Source organism: Sciurus carolinensis, chromosome 3, assembly GCF_902686445.1.
Source record: "Sciurus carolinensis chromosome 3, mSciCar1.2, whole genome shotgun sequence".
Lineage (NCBI taxonomy): Eukaryota > Metazoa > Chordata > Mammalia > Rodentia > Sciuridae > Sciurus > Sciurus carolinensis.
In genome coordinates this window covers 127,192,958-127,208,281 of record NC_062215.1, presented here as the reverse complement: position 1 = coordinate 127,208,281, position 15,324 = coordinate 127,192,958, and the positions used below count along the sequence as shown (strand labels likewise).

Here is a 15,324-nt window from a genome sequence, read left to right as displayed (position 1 = left end):
TAAAAGAACTTTTGGAGCACAGTCTGCTCCTTAATTGAGAACTGTATGCAATTTCTAAACCACATGCTTCCTGGGAAATAGTAACAACTAAAAAGTAAAAGTCTATTCATGGTAATGTAATAAGAAGACGAATTTGTGTTCACTAGAAATCATAGTCAGCACTGTCAAACTAGATAGTCTAACACACTTTCAAAGCTTTTTCTCTTCAGAAACAAAAAATAAAATTTCTCATACAAATCACCAAATTGTTTTCCTAAAATCACAATACACTGTCTCTTTAATATAAGAGAAAAATAAGGAATGATTGCTGCTATCATTCACCACTACCAGCAGACAAAATTGTCCTTAGCCATTTCAAGGCACATAAGTAAAAAAAACTGATTTGTTTTCCTTGGCTTTAGAACTTGTCTTTATTTTCCAAAAAAATCCTTTCATATTTTCTTCTAAAATGTTTTTTAAATGCAAATGTAGCAGGAGTAAAAAGATTATATTTTATATATATATATATATATACACACATATATATATACGATATATTTACAAAACAATCCTCAGCACTTCTTAATTGATAATAAAGCTGTCAGTAATTGGATATATGAGCAGCTATTACTGTGTGCTTCAAAGTCAGTATTCTTATTTCCAGAAATTACAGAGCCCTACAACAAGTATGCTAAAAAAGGCCAAATAAACAAACAAATTCCACATAACTTACTATCTGGGTCTTCAAGGGGAATATCATTACAAGAGTCTGTATCCGAGTAGGTTCTCCTGCGTTGCTGGGAGAGTCGGTGAAGTGTAGACACTGGTTCTTTTATTGAGTAGCTACTTCTGAAAATTAAATAAAGAGCATTAAATTATAAGGCCTTAAACAAAGGAAAATACCCATGACTCAATTGGAATTTTAAATGACTTTTCTTAAAATGAAAGAAGAATTATGTTTATGCCTGACATTCAACATCAGCAACATTCTACTCATTCAGGGTCAAACTGCAAGCAAGTCAACCTACTTAAATCCAGTTTCAGGTAACCTGGAAAAATGGCCTTTGAGCTGAACTAAATAGAAAAGGAGTAACTAAGAAGTGGCTTCAGAGAAGACGGTCCACCAAGGTAGTACACATATCGGATGGTTTACAAATATATGGAAAACAATTATGGGTTTTACAAGTGCACAAATCTAATCATGAAGGAGATGACAAAGAAGTATAGGTAAGATGCTGGTGGCAGACTCACTGACAGCAGCAAGAGAAGATGAAGATGGCAAAAAAAGCCAGGCACAGTGGTGCATGCCTGTAATACCAGCAGCTCGGGAGGCTGAGGCAGGAGGATCATGAGTTCAAAGCCAGCCTCAGCAAAAAACAAGGTGCTAAACAACTCAGTGAGACCCTGTCTCTAAATAAAATACAAAGCAAGCATGGGGATGTGGTTCAGTGGTCGAATGCCCCTGAGTTCAATCCCTGGAACCCCACCCACAAAAAAAAGATGGCAAAAAAATAGGCTAAAACACTAGTTTTAATACTTAGTCTGAAAAATTAAACATGGAAGCCAATCACCACCACCTGACAGCACCTCAGCTGCTATTTTATGACAGCCAAACATTACTGTAATTAATGACAACCTCAATATATCAGAGAAAAGATATTTAACTCATATCTTATTTCATAAGGCATAAAGGAGAAAGTACAGTTTAGAAACATTTCTCTCATAAAACTTAAAAATTGGTCAATGACTATTTAAGCTTCCATTTTTCTAGAAAATTCAGTTGGTAAAACTCTCCATTCCCTGATATGGTTGGATATACACATCTCTGGCTTCCTCTAAGCACATGATGATTCAATCAATGATGATATAAGTAATGAGAAAAAATGACAAAACAGTAAGTCTTCAGCATTTAACAGTCAGTATAGAGAAACAGATGCTAATGAAACTATAATTTCACCACTTCTCAAAGAATCAAATAAGATTACTATTACAATTTAAAAGATTATTACCTAACCAAAAAAAAAAAATGGTTTAACAACCTGGAACATTAGCAAGATCTATCTAGAAGGTACAATAAGTATATTGATATGAATATATGCTAAAAGATCACATGTATTTCTCTTTTCAGAAAGAGCTTTCTCATTTAATGAAACTATACCTTAGCATGTATGTATGATGCTACAAAAAGCTGAAGTAAAATAAAATGAGCCTCAGTTGTGCAGACTTACTATATCAAGTATGAATTTCTATTTAACCATCATTTGATATATTTCTAATACCTAAAAAAGCTCCAATGGCTGGCAAGATATTTACCTTTTGGTTAATTTATTCACCCAGTTTTTCTTTCCTGACTCCCCACTGGGACCAGGCCCTGATATCAAGTACTAAGAGATGTATATACAGTGATACTATGAAGAGCGAATCAGAACCAGATCTTACCCACAGAGTTTACATTCCATACTACTATTAGAGTCCCAAAGAATTTCCTAACTAGGCACAAGTTTGAGAGAAGGTGGTCAAAAAAAAAAGTTACTTTACCTCTCTGAACTGCAAGAACCAGGGTGGCTGACAGAACGCTTCATCTAGAAATTAAAAAAGAAAACTTAGCATAATCCACACACGAAGTAGAATAATGCAACTCTAATTTACTATTATGATAATAATTACCATAAATTTAATACAGAGAAAAATATTCCTGGGCAAAAAAAATCCCTATTTTTTATAGACTCAAGAAACATAATCAGCACAATGTCAAGCTTTCTCCCTAATACTCACTGATTGAAAACTTTCTCAACACATACCAAAAACATGCTGTATTCTTTCCCCAATACTAAAAGCCACCACATATGTATGTATATGTACATATATATGTGAATGATATGTATGCATACATAAAAATAAGAAAAAAACGGGATATAAAACTAATCCAAAAGTCACACTTTTTGTGATAAGGACTATGTAGCAAGTCAGAAACGTATTCTAATAAACAACTCTTTTTTCTCTAAAGGGCAGGCTAGACAGTAGCAAAGCTTCTCTTTACCATTCATCATTCAGGCAGCTGACACACAGATGTTCTAAAATGTGGTTCTCATTGAGGACAGCAGGAATAATTCAAGCTTTAAAGAACTCAAAAGAACCCTAAGCCTCACATAGATTTCTAACACATATTTTAAAAATATCTGATTAAGCTGAGCATTTAATGTGATAAATACTAAACGTAATTTAGAAGCTTCAACTCCTCCATCAAAAAATAAAGGTAGTCCACCAAATAAAAAAGATGACTTCAACATTTAACAAAGTAGCAGAAGGCAAAGTTTGTACTAAAGATTTAGGATGGTTGCTTTTATATACACAGACCCAAGAATCTCACAAGCACAGGTATAACACTTATGCTATGCAAATGCCTTCTATACTTGAAATAAAGTCACTAGTTGATAAGAAATTCCAGTAGAAAGAATCGATATGACCCACCCAATTTATAGTCCAGGTACATCTAATATGACAGACATTAAGATGCAGATATACACTACCATCTCCTTTAATAAAAATTACTTCCTTTAGGATTACTTCATCCAATGATATCCTCACCACAAGAACCAATCTGTTGGTCAAAACAACTGTCTGTACCTAACATGATGATTTGCAATGAAGTTAAATGGAGGTTTATTCTAAGATGGATTAAATAAGCTTGATGAAGTAGTTATAAAGATCAGATTAAAGGGCTGGGGTTGTGGCTTAGTGGTAGAGTGCTTGCCTTGCATGCCTGGGGCACTGGGTTCAATCGTCAGCACCACATAAATAAATAAAATAAAGGTATTGTGTCTATTTACAACTAAAAAAAAAGTTTTTAAAAGATTAGATTAAGTAGTTTAGGAGTTCTCAAATATCTTAGCTTTATTTTTAATATAAGGAAACTTTCATAGGAAAAACAAATTGTTTACCAGGTTCAATGAACCTGAAATCCCAGTTACTCAGGAGGCTGAGGCAGGAGGACTACAAATTGGAAGTCAACCTGGGCAAGACTATCTCAAAATTTAAAACAAAAAAAAGGCTGGGGATATAGTTCTGTGGTAGAATGCCCCTGGAATCCATCCCTAGTACAAGAATAAAACACAAAAGAACAATTTTTCATATAAATAAATAATTCATTCTTGTGTTTGTGTATTTTAATTTTTTTCATTAACTTTTTTTTGACAGTAATAAATATTTTTTAAATTTTTTTCATACACATTTATAGAGTAATAATGTCTGTCTCAATCTACCGTCTTTCCCATCCCCAGTCCCACCCCTCTCCTCACTCCCCTCTGGACAATCCAAAGAATAACTCATTCTTTAAAAAAAACAAATTTGCCTTGAAGACTGTCTGACTTAATTTCCATGCTATGTCTTCAGAAGAACTGCCATAACCCATAATTCTTGCTTTTTGTATCACTCAAAATGGTATAACTAGGAAAAATAAATGGCCTCTAACCTAATATTTCTTAGATTAACTCATTAGATTTCCTATAACTTTTCTGCTCATGGAAGATTTTGGTTTAAAAGAGTTCATTATTATACAGAAAATACACATTTTTACTTCGCCAAAGGCATTTCCTAAAGAATTCAATGCAAAAATTGTAGCAATGAGGTATTTATTATTGCATGTGACTCTATAAAGTATATCTTTAAAACGTAACAAGCCAATAACACCTCGTGCATCAACCTCAGGAACGGAGCACTGTACATCCAACTAATCCAGCTAAGATATTTGAGAACTCCTAAACTACTTAATCTAATCTGGTTTTTGTTCAACTATACATGTTATTTAACAGTTTATACCATATTTACAATTGTTTTAAAAACCAATTTTGTCAAACTGTGTTCTGCTAAACCCTACAGTCCTATAAGGGTATTCAAAAATAAGCAAAAAGGGTATAACTGACAAACTTCAGAACACTGCACACTACCACTCTCAGCAATTCACACTACACTTCAGCATAAAAGAGGATCTGAGAAGTCTTGGCAGACTGTCCCTATCAGACTGGGACCAAAAAACCCAATTCACTAAGTCAACCAAAACTTCCCAAATAAACTAAGTATAAAATTTATCTTCATGGTACACCTGTCTCAGGATGTTAGAAAACAACGCTCTAAATAAATTTAGGAATACTCTTTACTAAATCTGCTGAGGTGGGTAAAAGAACCCTAGGAATAAACTGGACCCTATTCTTCTAACCAATAAGACTTCTGGTAATTGCTAAAATAGTGACCATGTGGCATTTTCCTCCTACAAATGGGTTCCTAAAAACACTTTGATTAAAAAAATTTAATCTTATGAAACCATATCTCACCTACAAGTTCCCCACAGCATGCCAGAGCAAGTTTAATGGCCTGAAAAGGACAAAGAATCCTCCACCCACAGAGAAAAGAATTCTTGTTGTTCACAGTAATCAGGAGGAAAGAAATCAACATTTAGCATGCAGCATTAATGGATCAGATCCTTCCCAATGGCCCTCTGATAGAGAAGACACTCTACAAATAAAGAAACTGAGGACCAGAGAGATTAAGTGACTTACCTACTTAGAGGGTTCAAAACAAATGCTGACTACAAAATACTATTCCCACTGGAACACGTTTCAAGTCCCTTCCAAGCTTCTAAAGACATGCTTCACTGCATCTCATTAGGAGGAAAACATTACCCCACTGTAAAGTTTTTACCAAGCAGAAGTGTGCTCACAACCCTTCCTGTGTCCCAGCACATGCAGTGCATTATAATGTTTTCCTGGGGGCAGCAGTTCAGGGGCAGGCCGAGCAGCCCCAACCAGGGAGAGAATAGAAGCACACTCATGCTCAGCAGAGAGGTCTGATACAGAATACCAGTACAAACAAAAAAATTCAATCTTTCAACTGTTTCTTCTCCAATGCCTGTTGCCCCCCACCTTAAAAAAAAAAAAAAAAACTCAGGGCCTGGGGTTGTGGTTCAGTGGTTAAGCACTTGCCTCGCATGTGTGAGGCACTGGGTTTGAGTCTCAGCACCACATATAAATAAGTGAATAAAATAAAGATTCATCGACAACTAAAAAAATTAAAAAAAAAAAAAAAAAAAAAAAGAAAGAAAACCCAGAAACAATATCACTAAAGGAAGAGCAAAAAATTCCAACCATTTGAACAGGAGAAGGTGACACAGGAGAAACCAAGGGATCCGGATGGGGCAGTTGAAACATCTCAGGTTTAAACTTGGCATTTGCTATCTTCACACACTCCTCAAGCGTTGTGATGAAGGTATTACACGTGGCACTAAGCAGAGAAGAGGCTTCATTCATGTTCTGAAAGATTACACACAAAGACTTGAGCAGACTCACATAGCTACATAGGATCATACACATCCTTATAATCAAGTGATGAAACATTATCTCCAGTGGACCCATGATTAGGGTATGACTTAATAACTTAGGAATTATTTAAAATACGATACCAAAGAAAATTAAAGCAATGCATGAATATGAAATGTCTGTTTATGAGGTAAACAATGTATGAAATTAGATTCCAAGAAAATAAACTTTGCATTTAAACCAAATATAATATTGAAAACCTATGTACAAAAATTTATCTTGGAGAAACCTTAACTGAACTATAATCTCCTAAAACTCTATCAGAATTTTGAAGACGTCATATTATCCCGAGAGTTACTTAGTGGTAGCACAATTCTATCCTTCACCCACTCTACTTCTTCCTTGGTAGAATAAAAATCCCAATTTTTTTTTTTTTTTTTTTTGGGTGCTGGGGATCGAACAAAAATCCCAATTTTGTGCAAGGCAGTAGAGGCCTGATCTTGAGGGATGAATGCAGACTGATTTAAGCCAGTTTTGGCTACTCTATAACTCTGCCAAATACTCATTTTTCCCCCTGCTAGCTTCTTTTGAGTCATACAAAAAAGATGAGAGGCCTGCAAGGGAATTTCTAGGATTTTTGTTCCCTGATTAAACCACCAAGGACAGCAAGTTGAGAAGGGCTCTCTTACCTGGCTACCACACTGCTTCTTGCCTCTCTGTTACCCTGGCAGTCACCCTGAAAACTGAGGTGTAAGGAGAAAATCCAGTACACCAAGAATGGCAGAACAAGTACCGAACAGTACTGACACAGCTCTGGAGCAGTGTAAGATCACCTTCCTCAGGGAGCTTGTGGTAAACAGCTCAGGGACACAGCATTCACCAGCCTGGAACCACTCTCACCTTCCTCACAAAGACCCTTCCCAAACAGGAAAAAAACCACCGGAGACAGAGGAAGATTTCTTGTTCCACTTCTACCACATTAGGCAAAAGGGGACAGGGACCCATGATGGTCTTTCACCCAGAGACTAGAGGGCTTACTGGTCCTCTTCCCCAGGCCCTATATCATAGCCAAATCCTACTAATTGGGATTTGGAATCCTTTACCATTGTTCTGCAAAAGAATTTTTTAAGTTATTTCATAAAGATAAGATATCAACTCTCAGTAGCTGAAGCTGAGACCTATCAAAAGAAAGATTGAATAATAGCTGTCCAATGAATTCATGCACATGGCCAAAAGGTCACAGTCTAGAATGCTTCTTCTCACCCAACCTCCAATCATCAGAACAAACAGCCTTGATTTCCCAGAGAAAAGGAATTGTTTGACTCTGGCCAGACATATAAACTACAAGGCACTACCAATTTCTCGAGTTTACAGCAGGAGATCCCAGAATAGATGGAACTAACATATTGTGAAAATGCTCCCCTGTCATCCTATGGGATGATGATGAGAGCCAGGCTTTGTTCAAAGTAGAATCGAATGTGAGGAGATCCTTTCTCTTATACCTCTGCGCTGGGCGATGAATGATTCTCCTCATGATGAACAAATTCCTGGATTGTATGAACCTGCTGCATTAGGAGGTCACAGTAGAGGCGAAGTTCGGACATTTTGGTTTTCAGAGATTCACTGGTTTCACTTATTTCTGAAAGAAACATATATAAACATCAATTAGATCATTTTCTTATTCCCTGGGCAATAAAACAAAATTTAATCAATTTGAAAGGAAGGCAAAAAAAACCGAATACTTAAAGTTTAAGAGCTGTAAGACCTTGGAAGTAGGATAACAAGAGCCCTAAAAAATACCTCTTTAGATAGCTGGAAAAACAAAAGCCAAAACTGATGGTCGTATGTCTGCTGTGAAATTTACATTGATTAATTCCAGAGACAAAGTGAGGATCCCTGGATGTTTTATACAAGATACTTGCACTTCATTACTTGTCCCCTGCCATCTGGAAAATGCCTATGTATCTCCTATTGTGAATTGGCTTTTTCAGGTCCTTTGCACATTTTTTTTCAGCTCTAATGGTTGCTGTTTCTCTTAAAAAATATATAAAGTGAGAATTTTAAAAAATTCTTACACATTAAAGATAGTAATCTTTCATTATCCCATAAACCAAATACTTTTCCAGATGTTATTTCTTTATTGTAATATAGTTTGGCATATGGGAGTTTTTAACTTTCTTATAATTAAAAATACTAAATATAAATATTTATTTTCTTCTGTTTCTTTTGCAGCTTCATTTCACATTATACAGTTTTCGGAATTTCAGTAATAGCTTGCTTACTTACTTGTCTTTAACTCCAGACAAATTAACTATTCAGCCATCATCTCAGCCACTCACAGGTCAATACCATTTTTTAAATTTTGTTAACAGGGACTGAATTCAGGGGTACTTAACCACTGAGCCACATCCCCAGCCCTTCATTTTTATTCTGAGACATGGTATTGCTAAGTTGCTTACAGCCTCACGAAGTTGTTGAGGCTGGCCTCCAACTTGCAATTCTCCTGCTTCAGCCTCCTGAGTCACTTGGATTACAAGCATGTGTCACCACACCAGGCAGGCCAATACCTTTTAAATTAAAAGTAAAAGCTGCAGAGGAATAAAAACATATACACACAGTAGATTCTGGGGCTTCTCCACACTCTGAGCCAGGCCAGCGCCATTGCTTTCTGGTATTGGTCACAAAGTTCCTTCTGCATTTGGCCAGAATGCACCAAAGCAGCACTATCTGCACATTTGACTAACCTAAATCAACTTTTACCCAAATTTAAGTTCATTCCTTCTTTTTCTTTTTAATTATGGTAAAATATACATAACATAAAATTTGCCATTGCAACCATGTTTAAATGTATAGGTCACTTGCATTAAGAACACTCAAATGTCATACAACTACTATTAACATCTGTCTCCAGAAATTTTTTCATTTTTCTCAACAAGAAACCTTATACTCATTAAACACTAACCCTGTTCCCTCTTTCTTCCAGACCTGGGCACTACTGTTCTACTTCCTGTCTGTATAAATCTGACTATCCTTGGTATTTCATATGGGGAAACACAATATTTATCTTTTGTGATGAATTTATTTCACTTTGTATAATGTCTTTCAGGTTTATCCATGTTGTAGCAAATGTCAGAATCTTCTTTTTAAGACTGAATAATATTCCCTTGTATATGTATCCCACATTTTGTGTATCTATTCAACTATCAACATTGGTGTTGTACTTTATTGTATTGTAGTTGTACTTTATCCATGATGTTCTTTCTTATATTTGAGTATTACTTTCAGTTCCATCCTCAGTCTCCATTTTTCAATAACCATAATATAGTTGTTTTCATTAATTTAATATTGGTTTTTAAATGTAAAGTAATATGTTCTCAATGAAAAATTTTAGAAAATAAAAAAATACAGAAAAGAAAAATCAATCTATTAAGACAAATACTGTCATATTTTCAACATTATATCCACATATAGTTCAATTAGTATCATATACCATTTGCTTTGCTTTTGACATTTATTTAATTTTTTTGAATTGAAAACACATGTTCATGAGTAAAGGGTATACAAAGAAAAGTAAATCTCCTTAGAAATTCCTCTTTCAAAGTAACAACTTAACAAATTCTTACACATCTTTCCTAAACCAGTCAATGAATACTGACACTGTATTTAATTTTGAGTCCTGCTTTTATTAATGATGGTTTAACCTTAGGCATTTTCTCACATCATTAAAACTCCTTGTAAACATTTTACTAGTCACATAAAATATCAGCTAATGGAAGTACCAGTTTACTTACTGAACCATTCCCCTCAATTTATACCTTTATACTGCTTACGAATGATCTATATATGTAAATTTTCTACATTACTGATTATTTCTTTGCAGCAGATTACTAGTTAGTAGACAGGGCAATTTATATTATGTCTTTAAAAATATTCTTGCCACAAGGGTAAAAAATTACTGTTACCTTTTTCCTTTTTAGTTCTGGTATCAGTCAAACATGCTTTGGAGCTCCCCAGAGCAACCAGCCACCTCTGTCTTTCAGCTGCATTTACCGCCTTCATGTAGAAATGCTGCTCTCCTGGAATAATTAATTCCATTCTTGTGTTGTCTGCTGAATGAACTATGATAAACAAAGGAGAAGTATAGTTAAGAACTTCAATAATTTGGGGAGAATCAAATCACCACTCTAACATAGTATTAGACACTTCACACACCTAAAACAATAAACTAGGACTCACAGTATAGGCAAAGCCTCTCTCAGGGACTGCCCAGGGGCTCCCTACAAACTGCCCTTCTTGCACAGACCCAAGATGACAAGCTGCCAATGTGATGGCAGTATATGAAAGAGAAAACAGACAAATTAACTACTGAGAAGTGAGACACTCTTTGGGCACCATCTATACCACCTTAAATACATGTAAAATGAGTGTCACACATATCACATACGGTTTTACTAGCTTCCTTGAAAGCAGAGTCTATGTTTGGTATCCCCCAAGTCTAGGATAGTGTCTGACATATAGAAGGAACATAACAAATAATATCTATGGCCACCTTCTGTTAGAGTTGGAATCTGGAACATCCCTCAAAGGATCATGTGTCAAAGGTGTGATTCCCCAATCAGAGGGGAAACTTTTAAGAAAAGATTGGATCATGAGGGCTCTAACCTCATCAGTGGATAAATCCTTTGATAGATTCATAATCTGAATGAACTACTGGGATGTGGTGGAAACTGTAGGAGGTGAGACAAGCTGAAGGGAGTTCTTGGGGGTATGCCATTGGATACTACATCTTGTCCCCAGATCCTTTCTCTCTTTCTCTCTGCTTTCTGATCATCATGAGGTTAGTACCTCTGCTCCATCACTGCCTCTCTGCCATGACACTCTGCCTCAGCACAGAAGTCAGCTCATTATGGACTAAAACCCATGAAACAGTGAGCCAAAATAAATCCTCCTTTTTCTTCTGTTATTTTGTCACAACAACAAAAAACTGACTATGACTAGCACACCTTCCATTAGAACAAAATTTCTGTGATAGGCCCATCACAATCATCTGGAAAGCATATGAATTTTGAAGACCTTCATCTCTTCTACTCCCTCCAGTTCCTCTACTATACACACACACCTTCTGTTACTCTGACAGAGGAGAGTTAATCAAGAACAAAGTTGAGCCAATCTCAAGTCCTTGTTGTATGATGAAATCTGTTTAACTGTCATTAATCGACAAGTACTAACTTAGCTCTGAATAGTGCTAGTGGAGGGGAAGATAGGAAGAAAAGAGTCATTGCTCTTATGGAGCTGACAATTTAACCAAGAAAACAAACTAACACACCAAAAATCATCAGAACACTTACATGTTGAATTTTTCGGTGCAAGATTTCACATGTAATTATGAGAGAAAGGTTATAAGAGACACCAAAAAGAAAAGGCTTCAAGATCAAGATCTGATGACAGCACAATTTTGTTAGGAGAAAAACAGCATGAGAAAAAGCCTAAATGAGAAAAGAAACTCAGAATGCACGAAGGTTATGAGAAAGCAAGCCTCAACAGAGCCTTGTATTGTATTGCAATACAATATTCATATTTACGAATGGACAATCTGGGTGGAGCTGAATAATGAGGGGCCCAGAAAGTCCTGCAGAAGCCATAACTTACAGAAGTAATTACTGAAAACTGACTGGATGCTCAGTGCATTATGGCAAATAAGTGCCACAAAAGCACTTATATGGCCACACTTGAGTGTAGATACTGAAAAGTATACCCATGCAAGAGTAAATGACGAATGGGAAAGATTTCTAAACTGAGAATCCCAAAGCTCTAAAAGTAATGCTTTTTTTGCTAAGCATTAATATTAGTGAAAGCACTAATACCTACCTTCTTCTTCTTTTTTTTTTTTTTTTTTTTTTTTGTGGTACTGGGGACTGAACTCGGGGATGCTCTACCACCAAGCTACATCCCCCAACCCTTTATTTTTTATTTTGAGATACAGGCTTGTTAAGTTGCCCAGAGTAGTCTCAAATTTGTGATCCTCCTGCCTCAGCCTCCCAAGTCAGTGAGATTACAGTGGTGCATCAATGTGCCTAGCTCAATGTTCTAATTTCTAATGATGTTGCTACAAGATGAAACTAAAATAAGGTGACTCACTTTCAATTATACCAGAACTTATGTATCCAATCAAGGATGGTCCTCTCCAAAACTGACATATGAGAAATTAACAAACCTAAAAACAAAACTTCTAATACATCAAGTTCCTAAGGAAAAAATGATGGAACAAACTTCTACAGACAGAACTACAAAGCATTACTGAAAAAAATTAAGTACCTAATTAAATATAGGGCCACATCATGTTAACACAATACTGTTAAGAATATAACTCTTCTTTATTTCAATGTCACTCCAATCAAAATTCCAGCAGACATTTGTGGAAATTTACAAGCAGATTCTAAAATGTATAAGGAAATGCAAAAGGCCAACAACCACGACAATATTGACAAAGGAAAAAGTTAGAAAACTTAGATTATAAGACACAAAGGATATAAAGCTAAAGAAATTAAAACAATGTGATATTGGCACAAGGACAGAAGAAAAAGGCCCATGGAACTGAATAGACAGCCCAGAAAGACCCACACATACGAAGTCACTTGACTTGTGACAAAGACATTCCTATAATGTGTGTGTGGGGGGAGGAGTGCTATTTTCAAAAATGTGCTCACTCAATTGAGTATATTCATATGGAAAAAAAATGAATCTTGTTCCCTAGCTTACATACCTAACTTGGAACTAAATATGAAAGGTAAAACAATAAATCTTCAAAAAGGTAACAGAAGATGTCTTAAAGGAGAATAAAATGTTCTAGTAAAAATTATTCACAAATTGAACTTCATTGAAATTAAGAACTTCTGTTCATCAAAAGATACTAATAACAGAATGAAAACAAAAAAGGAGTGAGAGAAGATATTTGTAATACAAAAACTCATTCACATTATACAAAGACTCCTATAAATCAATGCAAAAGATAGTCAAGTTTGGAAAATGGGATAGAGTTGAAAAGGAACTTTAAAAGAAGAGGACATTCAAATGGCTGATTAATATCCAAGAAGAAAAAAATACTCAACACCATTAGTTACTGAAAAAATAAAAGTTAAGCCACCATGAGATACCACTACACATACTAGAAATATTCTAAATTTTAAAAACTGACAATATAAAGTTTTGATGAGACACAGAGCAAGTGGAATGCTCAAAGTCCTTTTATCAATAAGTTGGAAAACAGTCTGGCATCATCTCTGAAAAAGATTCTCCCCTTAACCAAATTTCAGTCAGGGTCCTTTGAGTCCTTAGCTCTACTGGGCTTCCATCTCCAACCTGGGAGAGACCAGCTCCAGCAAGAACTCTGCCAAGTCAGCTGGGCCAGAATCTCCCATCCTGAATATCTCTCTATCCTTTTATCTGAATAAATTCTTCATTCCTTACCATCCCCTAGGGAGTAACTGATCACCCTGGCCTAACTCTGCAAGAATCCTGTTAGGTCCGTCTAGCCAGAATCCCCACTTGTCCCTGAAGTTTCTTCTTGGTAACTTTCCAACTGCCAATTCCTCTGTCCTGCATTTTGGTTATAAATTCCCACTTTTCCTTGATATATTCAGAGTTGAGTTCACTCTCTCTCTCCTTTGCTGCAAAACCCACTGTGGTATTCCCTATATCTATCACCTGTATTTATCTATACTAAATAAAGTATGCCATACCATTTTAATAAATATCAAGAATATGTTTTTCTTTAACACCTGTTAAAGCTAAATATATAAAATATGCAATGCTCAGCAATTCCACTCTACCAGACATATACTGATACTAAAGGCCTACTTATGTTTGATAACAGATATGTGTAAAATGTTAACTCCTGAACTGTACACTTAGGAATGGTTAAGATGATAAACATTTTATATTTATTGTACAAGAAAAAAAATTTTTTAATTAAAAAAATGTTCATGACAGCTCTTTTCTACTCATTGATAAACTTTTTATATTTATTATACAAGAAAAAAAATTTTTTAATTAAAAAGAAAATGTTCATGACAGCTCTTTTTTACTCATTATAATCTCAAAGTGGAAATAACCCAAAAGTTATGGAATAGTCACACAAAGGAATACTACATAACAATAAGAATGACTGAACTACCATTAAGCAGAATATGGATGGATTTCACAAACACAATGCTGAGTAAAAAAGAAGCCAAACACAAAAGAAAACACTGAATTCTTTCAGTTATAAATGCTCAAAAGCAGACAACACTTATCTGCAGTGATGAAGGTTAAATGACTGATGATATTTTAGGGGATGTGTGGGTAATGGGGACCCCCACCACAGGTTTCTGAGTTTCTGATGATAACCTAATTCTTGATCTGTGGTGGTTATATAGATACTTTCACTTTTAACATCCTTCAAGCTGAACATTTTCTTAAGATTTATAATCTTTTCTATGAGTTTGTTATTCTTTAATAAAATGATTAAACAAACAATAACAACAAAAAAAATGCTGCCATGGTTTGAAACTATTTTAGAATTGCCTTAGAATTCTGCAGCTGACATTTAAATATCCTCAAAATTGGCAAAACTTCTAACTTTGAATGTAGTTTTGATTTATGACCAGAACTCATCTGGAATTATCAAGAATGAGATAAAACAACCACTTTTTAAATAAAAAAATAATGTTCTGAATGTGTTCTTGTGCCTTTATAAACTGGCTCTTAAGGTAATTTCAAGAAAATACTTTTTTTAAATGTTATAGGTGATAAAAAATAGTTGAAAATGAATTATACAGACACATGGAAAGTCAACACTTTTTGGTATATGTTTCAATATGCTTGTTAGAAATAAGCACCAAAATTATATCTCATATATTTCAGGGAACACATACAATAATATAGCAGGCTGAAATGTTTCTATCTCTCTTTATATACTAAAACTGTAATACACTCAACTAAAGTAGGTACGATACAATCACCTGGCACATGCAGTTTGGAGAAAGCTTCCAAGAAG

General features: G+C 35.2%; 1 protein-coding gene across 1 annotated transcript in view; it reads right to left on the bottom strand.

The window, feature by feature from the left end:
• Positions 1 to 15,324, bottom strand: part of Plekha3 (pleckstrin homology domain containing A3) — a 34,775-nt gene that overhangs the window by 12,797 nt on the left and 6,654 nt on the right. Inside the window, exons 3-7 of the mRNA XM_047544130.1 lie at positions 10,253 to 10,408; positions 7,793 to 7,929; positions 6,120 to 6,284; positions 2,518 to 2,561; positions 713 to 828 (exon numbers count right to left, since the gene is read on the bottom strand). Coding sequence (XP_047400086.1) covers positions 713 to 828; positions 2,518 to 2,561; positions 6,120 to 6,284; positions 7,793 to 7,929; positions 10,253 to 10,408 — 618 coding nt within the window. The remainder of the gene's footprint in view (positions 1 to 712; positions 829 to 2,517; positions 2,562 to 6,119; positions 6,285 to 7,792; positions 7,930 to 10,252; positions 10,409 to 15,324) is intronic.